This window comes from Pristis pectinata, chromosome 13 (assembly GCF_009764475.1).
Source record: "Pristis pectinata isolate sPriPec2 chromosome 13, sPriPec2.1.pri, whole genome shotgun sequence".
NCBI classification, from domain to species: domain Eukaryota; kingdom Metazoa; phylum Chordata; class Chondrichthyes; order Rhinopristiformes; family Pristidae; genus Pristis; species Pristis pectinata.
Window position 1 is genome coordinate 38,854,348 of NC_067417.1, and position 21,800 is coordinate 38,876,147.

Consider the following 21,800-nt stretch of genomic DNA (forward strand, 5'->3'; position numbering starts at 1 on the left):
TTATCAGCACTGGCAGTCTATACAGAGTAACTAAAGAAAATATTATACATTCTAAAACTGTGAATGGTATCCAAAACTTATGGATCTAATTGAGCCAGGTCAATTCATGTGCCTGTCCACTTTTGAAGGAGTTCTCTTAGGATCAGAAAATATGGAATAGAATACTTTCCTTCTACCCACTGATAGTGCAATGAATGAACGATCCTAAGTACAGCATTGTCCCAAGAGCAATGTTCATGCTGTTACAAGATCTATGGTCTGATATATGTTTATTTAAGTAATGCAGGAATCAATTACAAAAGGGATAATGAATTATAGATCTACATGATGGTACAAGCTTCAAAAGGGTATTCTTTTTCCCCATCTTGGGAAGCAAAATCAAGCATGCTACATATAAAGTGACTTGACTTATTTTTCTTTAAGTAGAAATACTCCTTAACAAAATTTAAGCCACATTATGTGCTTTACTTTCTGCAGTTTCATGCTTTAATCCATTGGCATTTTTGGTTCCACCTCAAATCTATTATTAATCAAGAATGAAGAATCACATTTAAGCTTGGTACACTTATATTTCTGAAGTAACTTGCAGATATGAAAGTAACATTAATAATAAATTAGGTGGAACAGGTCATTCTGCTATTTGCTGAATTCATTTCTGAACATCACTCATAATGCAGTCTTTAAAAAGGTCAAAGATCAAGGCTTTCAACTTTTCCTGCAAGCTTTATCACAGCCATTAAGAAACATTAACCCCCAGGATGTCATAAAAATGCAATTTGTGAAATCAATAGTTCTCAGAAATGTTAATGACTGTGATAACCATCACAAGGGCCCAAACTGTGACTCATGATCAATTCATAACTTTGGCATACAAAAAGGTATTAAAGTTACAGTTCAATATACACACAACAAATAAATGTATAGCCAGTATACATAATAAAAGACCACAGTCACAGCCCATACATTATTTAGGCCATAGCTTTTTGTTGTATATTCCATGTCTGGTTTAATTTTATACCAGTTAGATTCAAAGCAGGCAGTTTGAGTTTCATCAGCCTCAGCAAAAGAGATTTGGCAATAAGGTGACATTAAGCAACAATGGTACCCAAATTTAGACTTTTTTTGATGTAATTTATGTTCAACACCAGATGCATTTTTTTTGTAAGATGCAGTCTTGTACATTGATTGGGGAGTATAAAAGGAATGTGCCCTCTTTGGGCTTACACTGATCAGCATTTCCTGCAAAAAAAAAATTGCTGATCATTTCTAACAAGAGGAACATCCCAGTCTTTTTGGTGATCTAAGATATTTGTTTAATGTAGACACAATTATTAGGCTATTATACAAAATACTCAGAAAAATACATTTGTAGACTGAATTTCAGAACTTTTTGTTCATAGGTCAATACTCCATATCAGGATTTCAATAGGTTGATGATTTAAACAACTTGCCAAAATATTACGGATTTTCCTAGTAATTTAGATTGCAACAATAGAATGTCGTACAAAAATGTTTTTAGAATTTATGTTGGACTTCATAATTATAAATGCTGTTTAGCAATTGCTTTCAGCCAAAATGCATTGGAGTTACCCTTTTCCAGCCCTCACCCTGTCAATGCAGTAATTCATGGGGTGCAGTACAACTAAACAACAATATTCAACACTAAACAACAACTGAAATTTGGGTCATTGGATATTTTTGTGTAATCATTGACTGGGGATGGAGTTACGCAAAACCAACTACATTGCTGCACCTGGCACTTTATGTACAAAATACCCAAGCATCATATCCTTAGTAATTTTCATCTGTACCATCTATTGGAATGAAATATAAACACCAATGGACAGGATAAGGTTCTACTGTGGTTTGGCAATCTGCTCCATCACCCAGAAATGAAGGTGAAAATTATCCTATTTGCCCACATCCTCATTATTTCCAGTCAATTATGTCCATACACTTAACTTTCCAATCAAATGAACAATTAATATAGTGAAAATGATCAAAACTGATTACTTGACAAGAACATGTTCATTTTTGGGCTTTTCCCCACATCAGCCTATTTTTGTAAAGCTTTTGGTAAGACTTTCCTAAACAGGAAACACCTGTTGAAAATTAAATCGCTTAATGAAGTTGGTAAAATACAAAGGATGACATACATAATGATAACCTCCTTTCCAGCATAATACCTCAGTTTTGGATTTGATGAGAGGATGGCATCTGTGATGCTTTCAATCACTGGGCTAAAGTCCTCTTTGGCAGTGGCGATGTATTTCAGGAACAGGTCCTTTGTTTCTAGTATATAGTCTTCTCCATAGTCCTGCAGCAGTTCCGTAGAAGTGTTTTTTATGAGGTGGTGGGCTTGATTTTCCCAATATTCGGCATCAAACGATGGACCTGAAAGATAGACATAATGAGAGCTGAACAGTATAACAGAAAAAAATATAACTTTATTATTACACAAAGCAGATTCTGCCTTTTGCCAGCACAAATAACTGAAGGTGGATCCTAGCCTTTATCGTTATTAATAAATCAGAACACACAATTGTCACACACCATAGAAACAAGCCATTTGGCCCAAGCCAATCAGCACACATCCACTTACACTAACCCAATTATTGTCTCCACAATTTCCCATCAGTTCTCCACAGATTCTACTCACGAGGGGAAAGTTCCAGCAATCAATTAACCTACCAACCCGCACGTTTTTGGGGCGTGGGAGGAAACCAGAGCACCTGGAGAAAATCCACATGTTGGCAGGGAGAAGGTGCAAACTCCAAACAGACAGTACCAGAGGTCAGGAGTGAACCATGTTGCTGGATCTGAGGCAGCAGCTCGACCTGCTGCTCTGCTGCCCAAGTAGTGATAGTACTGAGAGAATGATCTCACTTTAACCCAGAATTCCTTCAGATTTTCAGTTGCTGCGTTCCATTGACTTGATTGGAAGTGCAGTAGAAATTTGGTTAATGCATGGTTTTGCAGAACTTCTGATAAACGTTGAAGACTAGTACAAATATTGCAACCTCAGCAATAGACATGGATACGTCCTGTGAAGCACTTATGTAAACTTCACCTGTCTGATTGGTACCATTGCTTTCAATATCCACCCCTTCTGCTGCTAATACGTTTTATTTCCAGTACATCACATTTTCAAGATTACTGCATCAGCTCACCAAACCTTCACTGAGATCATTTGCCTCCCCTAAACCTCTAGTACCAAGAACACAAGTAGAAGTGTTACAGGGATATTATAACCAGGAAATTCCAATGATGATAGATTGGACCCAAATGAAATTCAGGAGGTGGAAACAAGCTCAGTTGAAGGTCCTTGGAACATAAAACAGTACAGCACTTGAACAGGACCTTCAGCCCACGGTGTCTGTGCCATCCATGATGCCAATCTGCCTGCCCATGGTCTATATTCCACCATTCCCTGCCTGTCTGAATGCCTCTTAAACGTTGCTGTGGTATCTGATATCTGCTTCTGCCACCTCGCCCGGCCGAGCGTCCCAGGCACTTATTACTGTGTAAAAACAAACTTGCCTCGGAAATTTCCTTTTCAGCTTTCCCCGTCACCTTAAAGCTACGCCCGCTAGCATGTGACATTACCACCCTGGGAAAATGACTATCTACCCTATCTATAGCTCTCAAATTTTATTTTTGATTATTGTCACATGTACCAAGAGAGTGAAGAGATTTTGTCACAAACCAGCAACAAAAGAAACACACTGAGCATGATTCAGTGTTAAAAACTATTTTATTAATCACTAAATATGATAATACGTAAAATAAAAGTAAAAATGTTAGTATGTTAGAATTCAAAAATGTTAAACCTCGAATGTTAACCCCAAAACTAAACTCTTCGTGTGTGTGTGTGACAAAGTCCAAAACTCCCAGTTCCGGAATGGTTCTTAAAGTTCAGTTCTGCAAGCCATAAGGTGAAACATGAGCAAGGGCTTCTTCAACAACCACCGTTGTCTGAAGATAAGATGTAGATGTAGAAAAACATAGAGAGAGTACATACGAAATCCAAATGTTCCACGATGGAACCCAAACGACACTTCAGTGTTTACTCGGTAGTGACTTCCTCACCCCGAAAAGCATCCGAACCGTGGTCGTCCACACACAAATACCTGTTTCCTTCTACAGGTCAGCAACAAAGTGAACTCCACCGGATTACTTCCAACTTTTCCATACATGGATTTCAGTGGTAAACACAGTTATTGTTTCTCATCCATCGATAGAGAAAACAAGCAGGCTGGTGTCTCTCTCCCTTCTCTCTCTCTCTTCTTCTTCTTCTTCTTACTTCTTCAACAACGTCATTACGTCCTTTATCTTCTATTGACGTAAGCACGCCCCACACACACACTCTCTATCTTAAAGGGACTTTCACTGAGTCCGTAACACCTCCCACCTAAAAAAAAATTTTCCCAAGAAAATTTTAACCGCGCATACAGTTAGTAATGTTAATAATTATCATGCTACACAACTACAGACTATCAGATTAATACAGATACATGTTTCCCATTTAACATCGGGAAAGACAATCAGCAATCACATTATCTTTGCCTTTAATGTGAGTTATCATGAGATCAAACTCTTGCAAAATTAAACTCCAGTTTAACAGCCTTCTGTTCTTGTTTTTGACTCGGTTCAGAAACACCAATGGGTTATGATCTGTATACACAGTCAATGGTTTCTGAGCGGTGCAAACATATACACTGAAATGTTGCAAGGCTAAAACAAGCGACAGTAATTCTTTCTCTACGGTGGAATAATTCTTTTGATGCTCATTAAATTTCTTTGAAAAGTAAGCTACAGGATGGTCAATATCATCAAGGTCACCCTTCTGCAACAACACAGCTCCTGCAGCTTCATCACTGGCATCTACTGCTAATGAAAATGGCTTTTCAAAGTCAGGTGTTCTGAGCACAGGATGGTAGCATAAAATGGCTTTCAGCTTCTCAAATGCTTCTTGACAAGAATCTGTCCAAACAAACTTTACTCCCTTCTTCTGAAGATTAGTTAGGGGAAGAGCAATATCAGCAAAATTTTTACAAAATTTTCGATAATATCCAACCATTCCCAAAAATCTTCTAACAGTCCTCGTACCTGTGGGAATAGGGAACTCAGATATTGCTTGAACTTTTGCCTGAACAGGAGCTTGCTTGCCTTGACCTACAACATAACCAAGATACGTCACAGTGGCATGGCCAAATTCACTTTTAGCCAAGTTAACTGTAAGGTTAGCCTTGGAAAGTCTTTCAAACAACCTTTCTAACGCAGAGATGTGATCTTCCCAAGTATCATTCTCCAGTCACTAAGTCGTCAATGTAGGCATCTGTATGTTTTAACCCATGAATCACTGAATTAATCATTCTTTGAAATGTGCCGGAGCATTTTTCATTCCAAATGGCAAAACATTGTATTCATACAATCCAGAAGGGGTTACAAAGGCTGAAATTTCCCTTCCTCTATCTGTTAATGGAACACACCAGTACCCTTTTAATAGGTCAATCTTTGTAAGAAATTTTGCCTTTCCCACTCTGTCTAGTGCAATCATCCACCCTAGGAATAGGGTAAGCATCTGACTTTGTTACAGCATTCACTTTCCTGTAATCTGTGCAAAATCTAACAGTTCCATCAGGTTTAGGTACAATAACAGAGGGCGAACTCCAATTGGAGTAGAATGTCTAATAATATCATTTTCCAACATGTATTTTATTTCCTGATCAACAAGTTTACTTTTTTCCACATTCATTCGATATGGGTGTTGTTTGATTGGTTTTGCATCCCCAACATCAACATCATGGGTAATTATCGATGTTCTGTTTGGAACATCTGGGAACAGATTTTTAAATTTAAAATTAATTCTCTCATCTGTTTGTTTTTGTGAAACTTGTAAATGGTCCAACTTCGTTTCAAGGTTCTCCAGGATATTTTGGTTTTTCAGTTTCGATGGAACAATATTTGGTCTAAATTGGCCTTCCTCAACATCAACATCAGGCATTCTAGAAACAACCTTTACACCATCCACCAAGGCCACAACTGAATCCCTCTCATAATAAGGTTTTAGCATGTTTACGTGACAGAGTTGTGTTTTCTTGCGTCTATCTGGTGTTTTGATTATATATGTTAGATCAGTCACTCGAGATTCAATAACATAGGGTCCAGAAAAGCGAGCTTGCAAGGGATTATTTTGGCTAGGGAAAAATACCAACACCTTTTGCCCCACTGCGAATGTCCTAGGCCGAGCACGTCTATCAAAATATGTCTTCATTCTTATCTGGCTTGTTTCAGATTCTCTCTCGCTAGCTGGCAGACTCTCTCCAACCGAGTTTTAAATTTTTGGACATAGTCCAACAGACTCAAGTGAACTTCCTCATTAACCCATTGCTCTCTCAACAACTCCAAAGGTCCTCTCACCCGATGTCCAAACACAAGCTCAAACGGACTAAATCCTATTGACTCCTGGATCGATTCTCTAACGGCAAACAAAAGTAAATGGATACCTTCGTCCCAATCCTTGGTGTTTTCAAAGCAATAAGTCTTCAGCATATTTTTGAGAGTAGAATGAAATCTCTCCAGAGCTCCTTGAGATTCTGGGTGATATGCAGATGATACAATCTGCTTTGCTCCCAGCTCATAGACTATTTGTTGAAAAATTTTTGACATAAAATTACTACCTTGATCAGATTGGATTTCTTTTGGCAAACCAAACAAGGTAAAAAATTTTACAAGAGCCTTTGACACCGTCTTGGCCTTAATATTTCTAAGGGGTATTGCCTCTGGAAATCTAGAAGTGGCACACATGATGGTTAACAAATACTGATTTCCAGTCTTAGACTTTGGTAAGGGGCCAACACAGTCCACAATCACCTTCGAAAAGGGTTCACCAAAAGCAGGAATTGGTTTCAAAGGAGCCACAGGGGGTTTTTTGATTTGGTTTACCTACCATCTGACATGTGTGGCAGGTTCGACAAAACATCACCACATCTTTTCTCAAACCAGGCCAATAGAATTGTTTCAAGATCTTCCCTACAGTTTTATTCACACCAAAATGACCACCCAAAGGCATACTATGGGCCAGGTTTAAAATCTCATCCCTATAAACTTTTGGAACAACAACCTGATGAATAACTTCCCATTCCTCAGTAACAGGAACATGAGGAGGTCTCCATTTCCTCATTAACACTCCATTTTGACATAGTATCCAGTTGGCACCTTTTCAATCTCCTCACATGAGAGTGCTTTTTCTTTCAATTCTGTCAACTCAGGGTCCTTTGTCTGTTCCACCATAAAATCCTTCCTCGACAAAGACAAATCTTTAAATTCAGGCTCACTATAAGGATGTTGATCTCCAGTGAAGACAGAAAAGTCTCAGATAAGGCATCAAATTTTCTTCCTGTTTAGGACTGTCACAAGGAACTACATCAGACTGCACCGGACTGTCTGTCTTGGCTAATTCTTTAGCTCTAGCTCGAGTCACCGCACATGATGGGTAAACATCTGAATCATCCTCAGACTCATCAATCCTTGGTTTGGTTGTTAACCGTACCACAGGATCACTTTCTCCATTTGCAAGGTCATTTCCCAATAACAAAGAAACTCCTTCCACTGGCAAACTAGGTCTTATCCCTATCTCGACTGGTCCTTCTACGAACTTTGACTTTAAAATCACCCTGTGAAAAGGGACAGACATGGTCTCACCTGTAACGCCTCGTACTAGATTTACTTCACCAGTGTCACTTTCTTCACCAAAATTTAAAACACTGTCCAGCAAGAGAGATTGACTAGCCCCAGTATCTCTAAGAATTTTCACTGGCACCTGGGGTGACTCATCATTCAGTGAAACAAAACCCTCTGATACATATGAACGGAATTCTTTTCTCACCTCCTCCAACTTTTCCGCTTTTCCCTCTTGCAAGGACTGATCTTTAACAGCATCTCCTAAACCTTTTTGATTTTTAATTGCCTGAAAGCAAGCATTGGGCCCAGCTTCCTTCTTTTTCTTCAAAAGGGCACAATTAGATATCACGTGGCCAGGTTTCCTACAGTAATAACAAGTACGCTCAACAGGTTTCTCCAGCCCTGGCTTCTTTTCATCTTTTCCTTTTTGATTACCTCCCAATTTAATCTCTGGTTTACCTGGATTGTCTTTGTAACTCTTTTGAAAGGTTTTAGGTTGTCCCCATTTGGATTTATGGGTTAAGGCATAATCATCTGCCAACCTAGCAGTTTCTTGTAAAGTTTCCACTGCCTTTTCATTTAAATATGTTGTTAATTCAGCTGGAACACATCTTTTAAAAGTCTTCCACCAGTATCAATTCTGTCAATTTATCATAATCCCCATCTACATTTTTAGCCATGTACCATCGTTCAAAACATATTCTCTTTCCATTGGCAAATTCCATATAAGTCTGATCTGCAGATTTCCTCAAGTCTCTGAATTTTTGTCTATAAGCCTCAGGGACCAATTCATAGGCCTTCAATATAGCTTGTTTTACCTTGGTATAATCAGCTGCATCCTCAACAGACAAAGCAGAATAAGCTTTTTGAGCTTTACCTTTAATCACACTCTGTACCATAAGAGCCCATCCTTTCCTTGGCCACTTTGAACTCACAGCAACCTTTTCAAAATGTTGGAAATACTGATCAACCTGATCTTCTTCAAACGGAGGGACTAATCGAACCTCCCTGCTGGCTGAAAAACCATCATCAGAATCAGATTCCGAACTCCTACGCTTCATTTGTAACTCATGCTGCCTCTTTTTCTCCTCGTTATCCAGCTCCATCTGCTTCATTGCTAGATCAGCTTCTATCTTCATCTGAGTTATCTTTTGTTCAGCCTCTAATTTCTTTTGTTCTCGTTCAGCCTCTATCTTTAACTGGGTTTGTTCTCGTTCAGCCTCTATCTTTGCCAGCTGCACCTGTGCCTCAGAAATTGCTATTTCACTTCCAGGAAACTGTTTTAACACTTCCTCCTCAAACACCTTCTTTTCCACATAATGGCCAGCTATCAGTCTCTGAATATCTGACTTCCTCATAGACTGCTTTACTTCTGTAAGGTTTAGCCTTGTAGCAATCTTTATCAATCATCCTTTTTCGCCACCTCCAATCCCTTTTGGTTGGTGACTCCAAAAATGCCTTAATATCCATTGCTGCTGGTTTCCACACACACAAGCCAATTAAAAAGAATTTATCAGACCTCCCTCAAAATCTTTGGATTGAATCTCGAACAAATCTCGTCAATCTGGGGAACGATCCCAGATGACACTCGTTAACCTTGGGAACTATCCCAGACGAGCCCCCAATTTTGTCACAAACCAGCAACAAAAGAAACACACTGAGCATGATTCAGTGTTAAAAACTATTTTATTAATCACTACTTATGGTAATACGTAAAATAAAAGTTAAAAAAAATGTTAGTATGTTAGAATTCAAGAATGTTAAACCTCGAACGTTAACCCCAAAACTAAACTCTTCGTGTGTGTGTGTGACAAAGTCCAAAACTCCCAGTTCCGGAATGGTTCTTAAAGTTCAGTTCCGCAAGCCATAAGGTGAAATATGAGCAAGGGCTTCTTCAACAACCACCGTTGTCTGAAGATAAGATGTAGATGTAGAAAAACATAGAGAGAGTACATACGAAATCCAAATGTTCCACGATGGAACCCAAACGACACTTCAGTGTTTACTCGGTAGTGACTTCCTCACCCCGAAAAGCATCCGAACCGTGGTCGTCCACACACAAATACCTGTTTCCTTCTACAGGTCAGCAACAAAGTGAACTCCACCGGATTACTTCCAACTTTTCCATACATGGATTTCAGTGGTAAACACAGTTATTGTTTCTCATCCATCGATAGAGAAAACAAGCAGGCTGGTGTCTCTCTCCCTTCTCTCTCTCTCTTCTTCTTCTTACTTCTTCAACAACGTCATTACGTCCTTTATCTTCTATTGACGTAAGCACGCCCCACACACACAAACACACACACTCTCTATCTTAAAGGGACTTTCACTGAGTCCGTAACACTTTTGTTTGCGTGCCATCCAGACACATCGTTCCATCCAGACAGTATACTTCAATCAGGTCGCCCCACAGCCTCTGACACTCCAGAGAAAACAATCCAAGTTTGTCCAACCTCTCCTTAAATCTAATACTCCCTAATCCAGGCAATAATTTCTTCTGCACCCTCTCCAAAGCCTCCACATCCTTCCTGTAATGCAGCAATCAGAATGCACACAATACTCCAATTGTGGCCTGACCAAAGCTTTATACAGCTGCAACATGACTTCCCAACTTTCATACTCAACACCATGATGATGAAGACAAGTATGGCGTACACCCTCTTTACAACCCAATCCAACTCTGTTGCCACTTTCAGGGAGCTATGGATTTGCATCCCAAGATCCCTCTGTACATCATTGCTCCCAAGAATCCTGCCATTTACTGTATACTTTCCTCTTACATTTGACCTCCCAAAGTGCTACACCTCACACTTGTCTGGATTAAATTCCAGCTGCTATTTCTCTGCCCACATTTCTGACTGGTCTAAATCCTGCTGAATCCTTTGACAACCTTCCTCCCATCATATTTTTTTTGTGTCATCCACAAACTTGCTAATCAACCCACCTACATTATTGTCCAAATCATTTGTATACATCACAAACACAAAAGTCTCAGCACTGATCCTTGCAGAACACCACTGGTCACAGACCTCAGGTCAGGATAGAATAGAGAACAGAGGGAAAGCCTGTTCAGGGAACAAAGGAATGACATATCAAATAAATATTTTGCATCAGCCACACAAAGATAGAAGTGAAAATTTAAATTGACAAGAGGAAACTGCAGAGAATTAATTAGGACATAACAGCAGAAAGGGAATTGGATTGAATAAATTGGCTGAATTTTCAGATAAAACATCACAGGGATATAATGGATCTCCTGCAGCTGAACAATGTCACAAGGGAAACAGCACAGCCTCTCAATTCTCCTCAAATATGTATTAACTACGCTTCTCGTTGTCTTGGTGTAGCAGCCAGCATAATCAAAGACCCCACCCACCTGGGACATTCTCTCTTCTTCCATCAGGTAGAAGATACAGGAGCCTGAGGGCACATACCACCAGACTTAAGGACAGCTTCTACCCCAGTGATAAGACTATTGAACAGTTCCCTTACACAATGAGATGGACTATGACCTATGATCTCATGATCTACCTTGTTGTGACCTTGCACCTTATTGCACTGCCCGTTCTCTGTAGCTGTGATACTTTGTACTGTTTTTTTAAAATCTGCACTACATTAATGCACTCTGTACTAACTTAATGTAACTGCACTGTGTAATGAATTGACCTGTAAGATAGGTTTGTAAGACAAGTTTTTCAATGTACCTCGGTACAAGTGACAATAATAAACCAATACTAGTCATCTTGATATAACCAGTAATCAATGACTTGGGTAAGAATTATGAAAAAAAGCCAAGTATATATACTTCTCAAAAATCCAATAATTACAAGTGAAATGATAGAAATGCCACGAATGAATCAAAAATTAAAACCATTATTTTATTAAAATCAGTACTCTGGGTTTTTTTTCGAACAAGTGATTAAGAATAAACATAAAGGACCCATGCAATACACATGGATTTGTAAAGGGTGAAAATCAAAATACAGCAGATGTGGTAAATCTGAAATAAAAACTGAAAATGCTAGAAGAAACACCCAGGTCAGGCAGCATCGGTGGGAAGAGATGTTACTGGGAATGGAGGGCTTAAGTTATAAGGAGAGACTGGGGCTTCCGCCCCCTCCCCCAGGAAAGTAGGAGGCTGAGGGATGACATCATAGAATGAGGGGCGTAGACAGAGTGAATGGTCAGTCTTTTTCCTCAAGGTAGGGGAGCCTAAAACTAAAGGGCATGGGTTTAAGGTGAGAGGGTAAAGGTCTAAAGAGAATCCAAGGGGCAACTTTTTCTACATAGTGGTAGGTGTATGGAATGAGCTGTCAGATGAGGTGGTAGATGTAGGTTAAATTACATTGTTTGAAATGCATTTAGAGGTATATGGATGGGAAAGGTTTAGAGGGATAAGGGACTAGCTCAGGCAGGCACTTTGGTGGGCATGGACAAGTTGGGCCGAAGGGCCCGTTTCCATGCTGTATAACTCTATGACTATGAAAGCAAACAGGCAAATTATACATTTTATATTCCATCAATAGAAGTGCTTGAAATAAAACTTAGCATTGTTATTACACGACAGAGTTACCATAGATCACATGGTGAACTGATGTGTAAAACAAAAGTGCCAACAATAATTTGCAGAGACTTTAGCACAGGAGTTCTAAAAGTGATTGCAAGACCGGTAAGTTTCTGTTCAACCAAGTTCCACTCAGTCTTTGACCAATGCAATAGGCTGCCAATTGGTTACTATAAATGATTAACTACAAGTCATTCTGTTTGTAGAGCATGGAATTCAGAAGCCCTGACTAACACACACACTGGACCTTTGCCAAAAGGCCCAAGCAGAACCTGGGGATTTTCTATTCACCGTAAATCAAATGAAATTTTCTGACAAGTCACCAGCTCTATTGGTGCATCAAGATCCTTGAACCCACTGGGTGCATCTGTAATGCAACCTCTATAGAGAAGACTCCTGCTGATAGTGTGCAGTTAATAAACTACCTCTTAAGTTGTTTTCATATTCTACAAAAAGTTAAATAGCACATTGAGGTTCACTTTGTAGACTTAATTCATCTAAAGCAAAGCAGTGTTCTGTGCCTCAACAGTTCCTTCTCATCAGACAAGGGGCAGACCTGAATTACTCTGAAGAGAGCTCTCAGTCAGCACCTCCTGCTGCTAACATGACTGCATTATGAAAACAGCCATGTGAAAATAAGTGGTCAGATGCCAAACAACAATCCCAAAGTTGTGATAAAAATCCCAAATTCCATGCAGTTTAAAAAAGCTTACACTTAATGATTTACAGTGACTGGTCTTCTGCCTTGGTGAAAGACTGACTGGAACTCACCAGAGCAGTAACTTATTGACTTTGCAATCAGTCAGAATCTTCAGCGTGACTTAAAATTGATTTAATAGCTGAACATACTTAGCTATTTTATGCATGGACAGGATTTTGTAGTATATTGTACATAATTCATTTACTAAGCTTAGTAAGAAGCACATTTTAAAATGGGATCAGACATTAAAGATCCAAATGAATACAGCAAACAAGTAGAATTTGCCCATAGGCATCATATGTTTGGACAGATCCAATAAGTTTGCTTACAATAGGTGTTCTTTAAGCTCAACAGTACAATGCAGTCAAATTACTCAAATGAATAATTGTACATTTGTCCAGAAATTCCCATGTCCCTGCTGTGTGGTGAGGCAAGACAGTACCTGGTCCTCTAAACATTCATCAGTCCATAAAAGGGGATTAAAAGGCCATTCTGCTTAAAGCCCCGAGGCTAACCTCCTTGGGGTGGCAGAGGAAAAGTCAGTGATATCAGGATCCCAGAGCAGTATTGATGGATTTTATGATGTGGAAAGGTTTTGGCTTAACTCACTTCTGAAATGTTTTACTGCTGTATCAATTGGACTGGTGAGCCTGTGTAGACTATTTATAGTGGATGTTTCTCCAGCCCAGTTTAAAGAAAATTCTTTTCCCAAGACAGGTCTGAATACCTTGGCTTTGCACAATAATAAATTAGTGCATTTCATAAATCCACCACATTGTAAATGATGTTACATTTATGAGCAGAAGTATTGAAGGATTGCAAGAGAATGGCACACCCAGGTTTCTGGATATGACACTAGCAAATTATTCAGGATTGTAAGAAATAAGATTAATGTAGGAGTAGCATAAATGGGTGGTTGATGGTTGGCTGAACACCCGTTTCCATGCTGTATCTCCAAGTGTGGTCTGACCAGAACTGAACACAATACTCCAAGTTCTGGTCACTTCATTATAGAAAGGAGGTGGAAGCTTTAGAGAAGGTGCAGAGGAGATTTACCAGGATGCTGCCTGGATTGGAGAACATGTCTTATGAAGATAGGTTGAGCGAGCGAGGGATTTTCTCTTTGGAGAGAAGGAGGATGAGAGGTGACTTAATAACCTGATAGAGGTGCACAAGATGATAGGAGGCATAGATCAAGTGGACAGTCAGAGACATTTTCCCCAGTGTGACCCAGAGGGGACATAATTTTAAGATGACTGGAGGAAGGTATAGGGGGGGGGGGTATCAGGGGTAAGTCCCCCCCACAAGAGAGTGGTGGGTGCATGGAATGCACAGCCGACAGAGGTTGTGGGGGCAGATACATTAGGGAAGTTTAAGAGACTCTTAGCTAGACACATGAATGATAGCCCCCTATTTTTTTTTGTGGGAGGGAAGGGTTAGATAGATCCGAGAGCAGGAATAAAATGTCGGCACAACATTGTGGGCCGAAGGGCCTGTACTGTGCTGTAATGCTCTCTCTCTCTCTCTCCATGACTCTACCTTGTCTCTCTCCCCTGCAATAACTGCTAACTGATGTGCTGATCAGCTGTTCTGTCTTGTGCAAACGTTGAGTGCTTTAAGAGGAAAGTCTATGGTCAGCAGCATCACAATCAAACCCAGTGCCATCCACACTCAAGGTCCATACAGCGACATTACAACAGAGGTTACTGAGACTGTGGCAGCATCAAACTTTTGAGGACACTGATGCCAGCTGTGGTACTCAGTTTTGTTCCCAAACGGAGATTAACTTCTGGACTGCAGATTAGGGATCAGATCTTGGACCCAGGGACACATGCTGCCTCAGCCCAACTCCTTTTACCGGATTCAGTCCCTCATTCCTTGCACTGATTTCAGTCATGAAAGCTCCAGTTGTTCACCCAGAAAGCTCTCACTCACTGAGCCGACTGCCCAACTTCCTGTTAACTTGAAGGAAAAAGGTTAGGGATCATAAAGGAGAAACAATTGCAAAGAGCAAATAAAAATTAAGTTGGTAAATTAGGATGTACTGGGGAAGCTAAAGGAGTTTCACAGTTTTGACATCCTTGTGAAGATGAATTGTGGCTAGAGACTTTGTATACTAAAAATTTATAGCATTCTACTATAGCAGTTCTTAAACAAAATACATGAAACTCAGAAGAGGTAAGAAACCGGCAGAAGAGGTGGAGTAAATGTATTGTTACTACACAGAAGTGCATTGTGTTATCAAAGCCAAATTGTAAACAGAAGTTGTCCAATCAATTCACCGGGTTTGTTGAGAGGACAACTGGAAATGTTCTTACCTGCACAATGCTTACTGTTTGGGTCTTAATGGTCCTGGAATTCAATTAATGCTGCATAGTACACCCAGCAGGCAAGTAATAGAAGCACATCTGTGTCTTACCTACTGTTTACTGGTTTGATCATTGCCACAGGACAAATTACTCTCGCAGGCTTTAATTTCAGTGCAGGTACTTACGATCGAGGTTTGGAAGGGTTGCTGAATGCAAATCTTGGACTACGGCGATATGCAAAACATTAACTGCCCATTCTTGCCAAAAAGCCCCCCCTTTGCATTGCACTTTAGCCATGCCCTGTCAAACTAACTAGTCGGACTTAACAACATTTCAAAAATTAGTCATCGTCTCAGAACAAACTGAAATAGAGTCACTACGATTCTAGGAAAGGAGACTTGACCAGTGCCTGAGGAAACAGAAGACTCCGGTTATAGTGGGTGGGCGGTCTGTGGGTAGGGGTCACTGGTGCTGTTAGGGAGTTGATTACAATGAATCAAATGACAGCTGTAATGTTTTAGAACTCACTGGACTGCTGAGGAAAATCGGAGGATTTTCTTCAGAGCTTACCCCTGGCCAAACTGACCATGAGCTGCTCTGGGTTTTGTTTTACTTCCTCAGATGAAGTTAGTTGGCAGGATCGTTCATTAAATCCTAGAAGCACCAAGGAGTCCTCTCACCCTTTTGTACTCCTTGAGCAGGCATTGCCATGCCCCTCCTCCACATCCACAGCTCTGCAAATTTTGCTTTGAGGAATTAACCAAATCCCATTTAAAAGTTACAGCTGCATATTCCAGACCACAACTTGCTGATTTAAAATACGTCTCCTCACTCTCTTCCTGCTGCATTTCACATTCTTTTATTTTGCCTCTGGTCATCGATCCTCCTGCCCATCAATATAAGGGCTGGGTGGCAGCTGCCAGGGATCTTGGTGCAGAGGACATTAATTCTACAGTGCCGAGGGCGGGAAAATGTTCCTCAAATACTCCTTCCATAATCTCCACATCAAACTTCAACCAACTAAATAAGACCCCGAGCTTCTGTTTCTTTGCAACCTTGTGGTAACTTTAGCAATAACACTTTCTCATTTATCCCTATTTAACAATGCCCTCAATATTCCTTTGGACATGTTCTTTCTACTTATAAAAAAAAACACAGCTTGGTCTTTTAGATCATTAATGGACCTAGAGCAGCATTTGATAGGTGCGCAGTCAAAGAATGCAAAGAACAAAAGTATGATCTATACTACCTTACGCCATTTGACACCATTTGTACCAAGTAATACCTACCCGTGTTATATAATCCAGGAAATATGGTGCAGACTTTCACTCCCCAACTGCTCAACTCCAGACGCAAGATATTTGTGAATAAGGTGAGTGCAGCTTTTGAAGCCGCATAAGCCGACAAACACGATAACGGTAACTCTCCTGGAGGTACGAGCACAGCATAAAGATTAAATCTTTATTAATAATTGCAAAGAATGGATTGCAACACACTGCATATTTTTGGTTGAAACCGTATCGATGGATTGTGGTATCGAAAACTTAGGACAATTTTAGTATCTCACTTTCATCTAGTCTAGGACAGCATAGACTTCTTTATTTTTATAAAAGTAGCTGCCTGGGTTGTATCATGAAATACCGCACGGGAAGCTGTATCGTGGCCATGACTGGTTGAAAGCCAACATTTTAGGGATGTACAAAACAACATCGTTAGATTGGCACACTGGCCCATGGATTACCAGTTACAGGGTCAGCAAGCTTCCTCAGAATCTTTCCAGCAGCATTGCTGTAACTTAGCAGAGACTCCACTTTGAAAAAGTTCAAGTGATACAGCAAAGCAGCTCAAATGATTCACCTCCCCATTTCTGCCCAGAGACACCACACGTGGGAGAGTTTGAGAGATTCCCAGGAAGTGCCACCTGGTTCTCTTTTCTGGAATGCAGCCAGGACCCAGGGGACAATCAGACACTACTTGTAGGCAGAAGTAGGGGATAAACAGAAAACACAGCCCATTTTGCCCAACAAGTATTCTACATACATGCCTCATTGACCATCTCCCAGAATCAATTATTTTGCTTACAGGTTTTGTTCTTGTTCTCCTTCCAACTTACCCGCTGGACTGGAAACATTCACAATTCTTCCTCTTGTTTTGCGTAGCAATGGAAGGAAGCCCTTTGTGATTGCTACTGCACCAAAGAAGTTGATTTCCATACAGCCTCTGTAACTGGACATAGCTGAGAGTTCAGCATCACTGACATTGAAGCACTTTCCAGCATTGTTGACCAAACCCCATAAACCTGATGGGAAAAAAAACCAGTACACATCCCTTTAGTGAGGCCTCTGTAGGAGTTTATTTGCCGAGTCAGAAACTATAACAACCACTTGAACATCCTCTTTGAAACTGGTTTGGAGATAACATCAAAAATCACAGGCTGTGCAAAGACAATTTCCTGAGATTGTCATTAGCATTGCAAAAAACTGCACCAAAGAAATGAATCTGCTGTGATAAACTCAGCAAATTTCCGACTGTTAAAATGCATCACTAATAATGTACCAAAGGTAGGCACACACCACTGAGTAGTTGCACATAATACTTGCATCACATTTCCCATTATTACTGTGCCATCTCTGGTGTCCTTCTGCTGATCCTAAACACAGCGTAGAGTTTCTGCACACATAAGCTATTTGGGGCATTGTAGGGATGCAAATCTGAAAGTAGCAGATTCTATAAATTGAACTGTTAGCTTTCTGTGCCAGAGAGGTTGTTTGTTATCAAGACTTAACACACCATTTAAAAACATAGCTACACCAGAACATACAAATCTCAATTTTCTCTGGCGAGCAGCAAACACAGTACTGTCATGTCACAGTATTTGAAAGATGCTTCACATAGTGAGATGTCACTATTGTGCTCTTTTGAGGTATCTAGGACATCACATTCCTGATTAGTGCATTTAACTGCATAACTGTGTTTGATGGTTGTTGGCGTCTGATATACATTTATTCCAATGCAAAAATTTGGCCTGCTTTATTCTCTCAAATCAAACCTTGATTGAACACAACTGTTATGAAAAAATGAGAGCAAATAGCAGAATATTTGGACTAATTAATGAACTCTCACCTTTTTCACCAAGCTTGTCCTTTGTGATTTGCAAGGCTTTGTCAATATCTTCGGGTTTAGTGATATCCATCTGAATTAGGGTAAGTTGTTCTGAACAACCCTGTAGCAGTTCCTTTGCTCCTGGCCCATCCTTATTCAGCACTGTAGCAAAAACTTGAAGGCCCAGTGAGTCAAAGTGTTGAGCCATGGTCTTTCCAAAGCCTGAATCACATCCTAAAGAGTTATATTAAGAGTAGTCAGCAAGCTGTTTGCATTGTAACAATGAGCAACTGAGACTTCTAGCATTTGTCCTCTGGCTTATCGGTCATTTTTGCCCGATTATACCCGAGCTTTTTAGTTCGGGGGACATATTTCCAAGTTGCTGTTTAATGAAAATATTCAAAGTCCCTTCTCTAATTTTGTATATTTGTTATGTCTAAGAATAGTGATGTTACAAATTGTAATGATTTTAACACTGATCATTTTAAAATGCTTTTCCTATGAAGCAAAGTGAGACAATACAGGAGCCTAGCAGAATTAACAGCAGTTGTCATAACTACTGTGCTACCAGAGTGAAAGGCGGTGTATTTAAACTGATCAAACATTCAGCTCTGTTATAGTGAGTTGTAGCTACACAAACAGTTAAACATATTTTACTCTGCCAATCAAGATGCTTAATACATTTGCACAGTAGGTGCCTTGGACTCACCACAGTACCTAGAAATCGCAGTACATAAGGGTGAACTGGAATGGCACGGAAGTGGAACAACTCCAGCTTGCTGTCACAACGCATCACGTCTACACATTTTACTGAATGTTTGCCTTTGGTTGGAAGGCGGGGTATAAATGGAAAGAAGCGGCAAGTAACATTGGAATACAACGCGTGGGTGGCCAAGCAGAGAATTTATTGACCAGGAGGTTAAAGGGCCAAGGAAAGACGACACCACTACTGAGCACGAGTGAGTGGAATGAGAAAATATCAAGGGAGGTGGAGGTCACTGATCAGTGAGGATGGGAGACAGGCGATCATTTAGTCAGATTTTTTTTTGATGGTCTTCCCAGGTTAACTCCCAAAGATTAATACTGTGCTCCTGGGCACCTCCAGGACAACATGGTCCAAAAGGAGCGCTGCACAAATAATGTCATTGCATCATCCTGGATGTGGAAATACCACTGGGGTCATGGGGATGACTCACACCAGCTGCGTCCAATCAAATGTCCTGACTGGTGTGATATACAACAAGTCAAATTTGTAAGCGCAAATTAAATTGGTTTTCAACTACAGAGCACTGGAAAAAAAAATAACAATGGGCTCCATTGAACCTTTAGCCCAAGCAATAGTAAGATAATTTTGAATGTAATTAAAATGCACACGTTCCACCTCCCTGCTTGAAGGAGATTAGGGAAGCAGAAGTTACTGCACCCAGTGGAATCACATACAGAACCAGCTAGCTTTTGCCCTCTAAACTTTGTCCTGTTAACTTCCCATCTGCTCCAAAAATGCCCTACGACCCAATTTCCACAGGGTTACACATTTCACTAATGATGTTTGCACATGGTAGTTGCCAAATCTGTTCTGAGCCTTTCCCGTGCAATATATATGTGGTGCCATATAACAGGGGTGGTGTAGTCAGAGTGCAGACAGGATTTATTCTGTGCAGTGCTGACTTCTACCAATGCTGAATTCTCTGCTGTTTTGCATCTCAGCTCAGTTCTTGTTAAAAATACTGGGAAGCCTGCAAACTGCTTGTTAACAAGCTACCATTCAAGGCCAAGCTGCTGTGTCTGTACATCTTGCATCCTGACTTACCAAAATGAACCTGGTGGGAGTAGGAATCAATAAGTCAATACAGAGAAATGCACTTTGAGATTATTTCTCTAACATGTACTGCCATCTCATAACCAACATGGTAAAGGGCTCAAAACAAAAGGAGGCATATCCTATTTTCCATGTTGTTACTATAATAACAGGATCAATGAGAAGTTCACGAACATTGATAGGAATGTATATAGGGATCATATTCCAAACAACATGTTGTCAAATACCCACTTTTAATTTTCTAATCCAAATACAGCCTGGACTCCCAGTTAGATACCAGTTATGTTTTGGACAACACCATTTTGTTTTACCAGACAGCTTTGCAAGGGCCAGTTAATAGGGATGGGATTAAATCCTCATCCATTTTCCTCCTGTCATCCCTGGCAGATCTTCATCGACATACGAGATGAAGCTTACCAGTGAAGTCCACTCCAGATGATTCCTTCCTCCAGGTCTGAGGATTGACAAAGGGAGGGGACTACATAAACACCATTCACTATGTAATCAGCAGGGATCAATATACAGCCACTTTCTCACTCCTGGCAAACAGATGCCTTCTGCAGTGATGGTTCTTTGATGGTATTGTGTGTTTTACTGGATGTTCCATCCTAATACCCCATCTGATTGCCCCGATGTAGATATTTATGAATTGGTGCTTGCAGAATCTGGAGTGTTTATTAGCAGTTGAGATGATAGAAACAGTTTTCCCTTCCTCCCTGGTGCCTGTATACTTCTCTTGGCAAAGCTTTAACCAAAATAAAAGGGATGTATTAGCTGTGGTTATGTGGCCATTGGCCAAGGCCACAGTATAAAGTCCTAGACCATTTCCCTGCAATGAAGGAAGAGTTTTTGGAGTCTCATTACTGAAGGTCTGCAAGAAGTTAAGTGAAAGTTGATGAACTGAAGCCTTACTTTGTTGGGGTGGGAAATGATCACAATTCTCACACATCCTATTCTCTTGGCTCCACTCCCAAGTTTTGCAGGTCTGCTCCTGACAACTGCTGCAGAACCACAGCCCACATCTGGAATCCTCTTGCAAAGGGGCATTGAGCATTAGGAGGTGGAATGAGGCATCCCAAAGAGCAACTTTTATTCTACCCTGCATACAACAGATGTGCAAGTTGCTGCTTTGGTGAGGAAACAGGGAGCTGTGCAAATAAGTGGAATTTGGGGAAAGCGTCTCAACTCTAAATGCTGAGACTGTGGAATTGGAGTAAAGCCAAGATACATTCAAAAAGTTAGCAAGATAAACACAAGGGAATAAGCCGAAAGGAGTAAATGAACTAATGTGGAAGGAAACTCGTCTGAGCACTAACACTGGTATGGAGCTGTTGCGGAAAGTTGTTCCTTTCTAAAAAAAAATCCAAGTCTGTCCGACAAAACTGATGTAATCACTTTGTCAACCATCGTCCATTTCCTGCCATTTACAAGGTTTAAGGTACTAGGGAGAGGCTGGCAGTCTGCTGTAAATATTAGACAAGAAATTCTGCAGATGCTGGAACCTGCAGCAATATACAAACAGTGGTGGAGGAGCTCAGCAGGTCAGCCAGCATCCATGGAGGGAAATAAACAGTCGACGTTTCAGGCTGAGACCCTTCATCAGAACTGGAAGAGGGCAGA

The 21,800-nt window shown here is 40.4% G+C and overlaps 1 protein-coding gene across 3 annotated transcripts in view; it reads right to left on the reverse strand.

The window, feature by feature from the left end:
- Nucleotides 1-253: 253 nt before the first annotated feature.
- The window catches only part of hsd11b2 (hydroxysteroid (11-beta) dehydrogenase 2), a 39,415-nt gene continuing 17,868 nt past the window's right edge, over nt 254-21,800 (reverse strand). The window contains exons 1-5 of one of the 3 annotated variants that reach the window (XM_052028002.1): nt 19,071-19,184; nt 18,383-18,595; nt 17,373-17,558; nt 16,549-16,686; nt 272-2,394 (exon numbers count right to left, since the gene is read on the reverse strand). In XM_052028002.1, the coding sequence (XP_051883962.1) occupies nt 2,057-2,394; nt 16,549-16,686; nt 17,373-17,558; nt 18,383-18,569 (849 nt within the window). In that variant the 5' untranslated portion in view covers nt 18,570-18,595; nt 19,071-19,184 and the 3' untranslated portion in view covers nt 272-2,056. Of the gene's footprint in view, nt 2,395-16,548; nt 16,687-17,372; nt 17,559-18,382; nt 18,596-19,070; nt 19,185-21,800 lie in introns of those variants that run through there. The other 2 variants (XM_052028001.1, XM_052028004.1) reach the window with 2 other exon arrangements.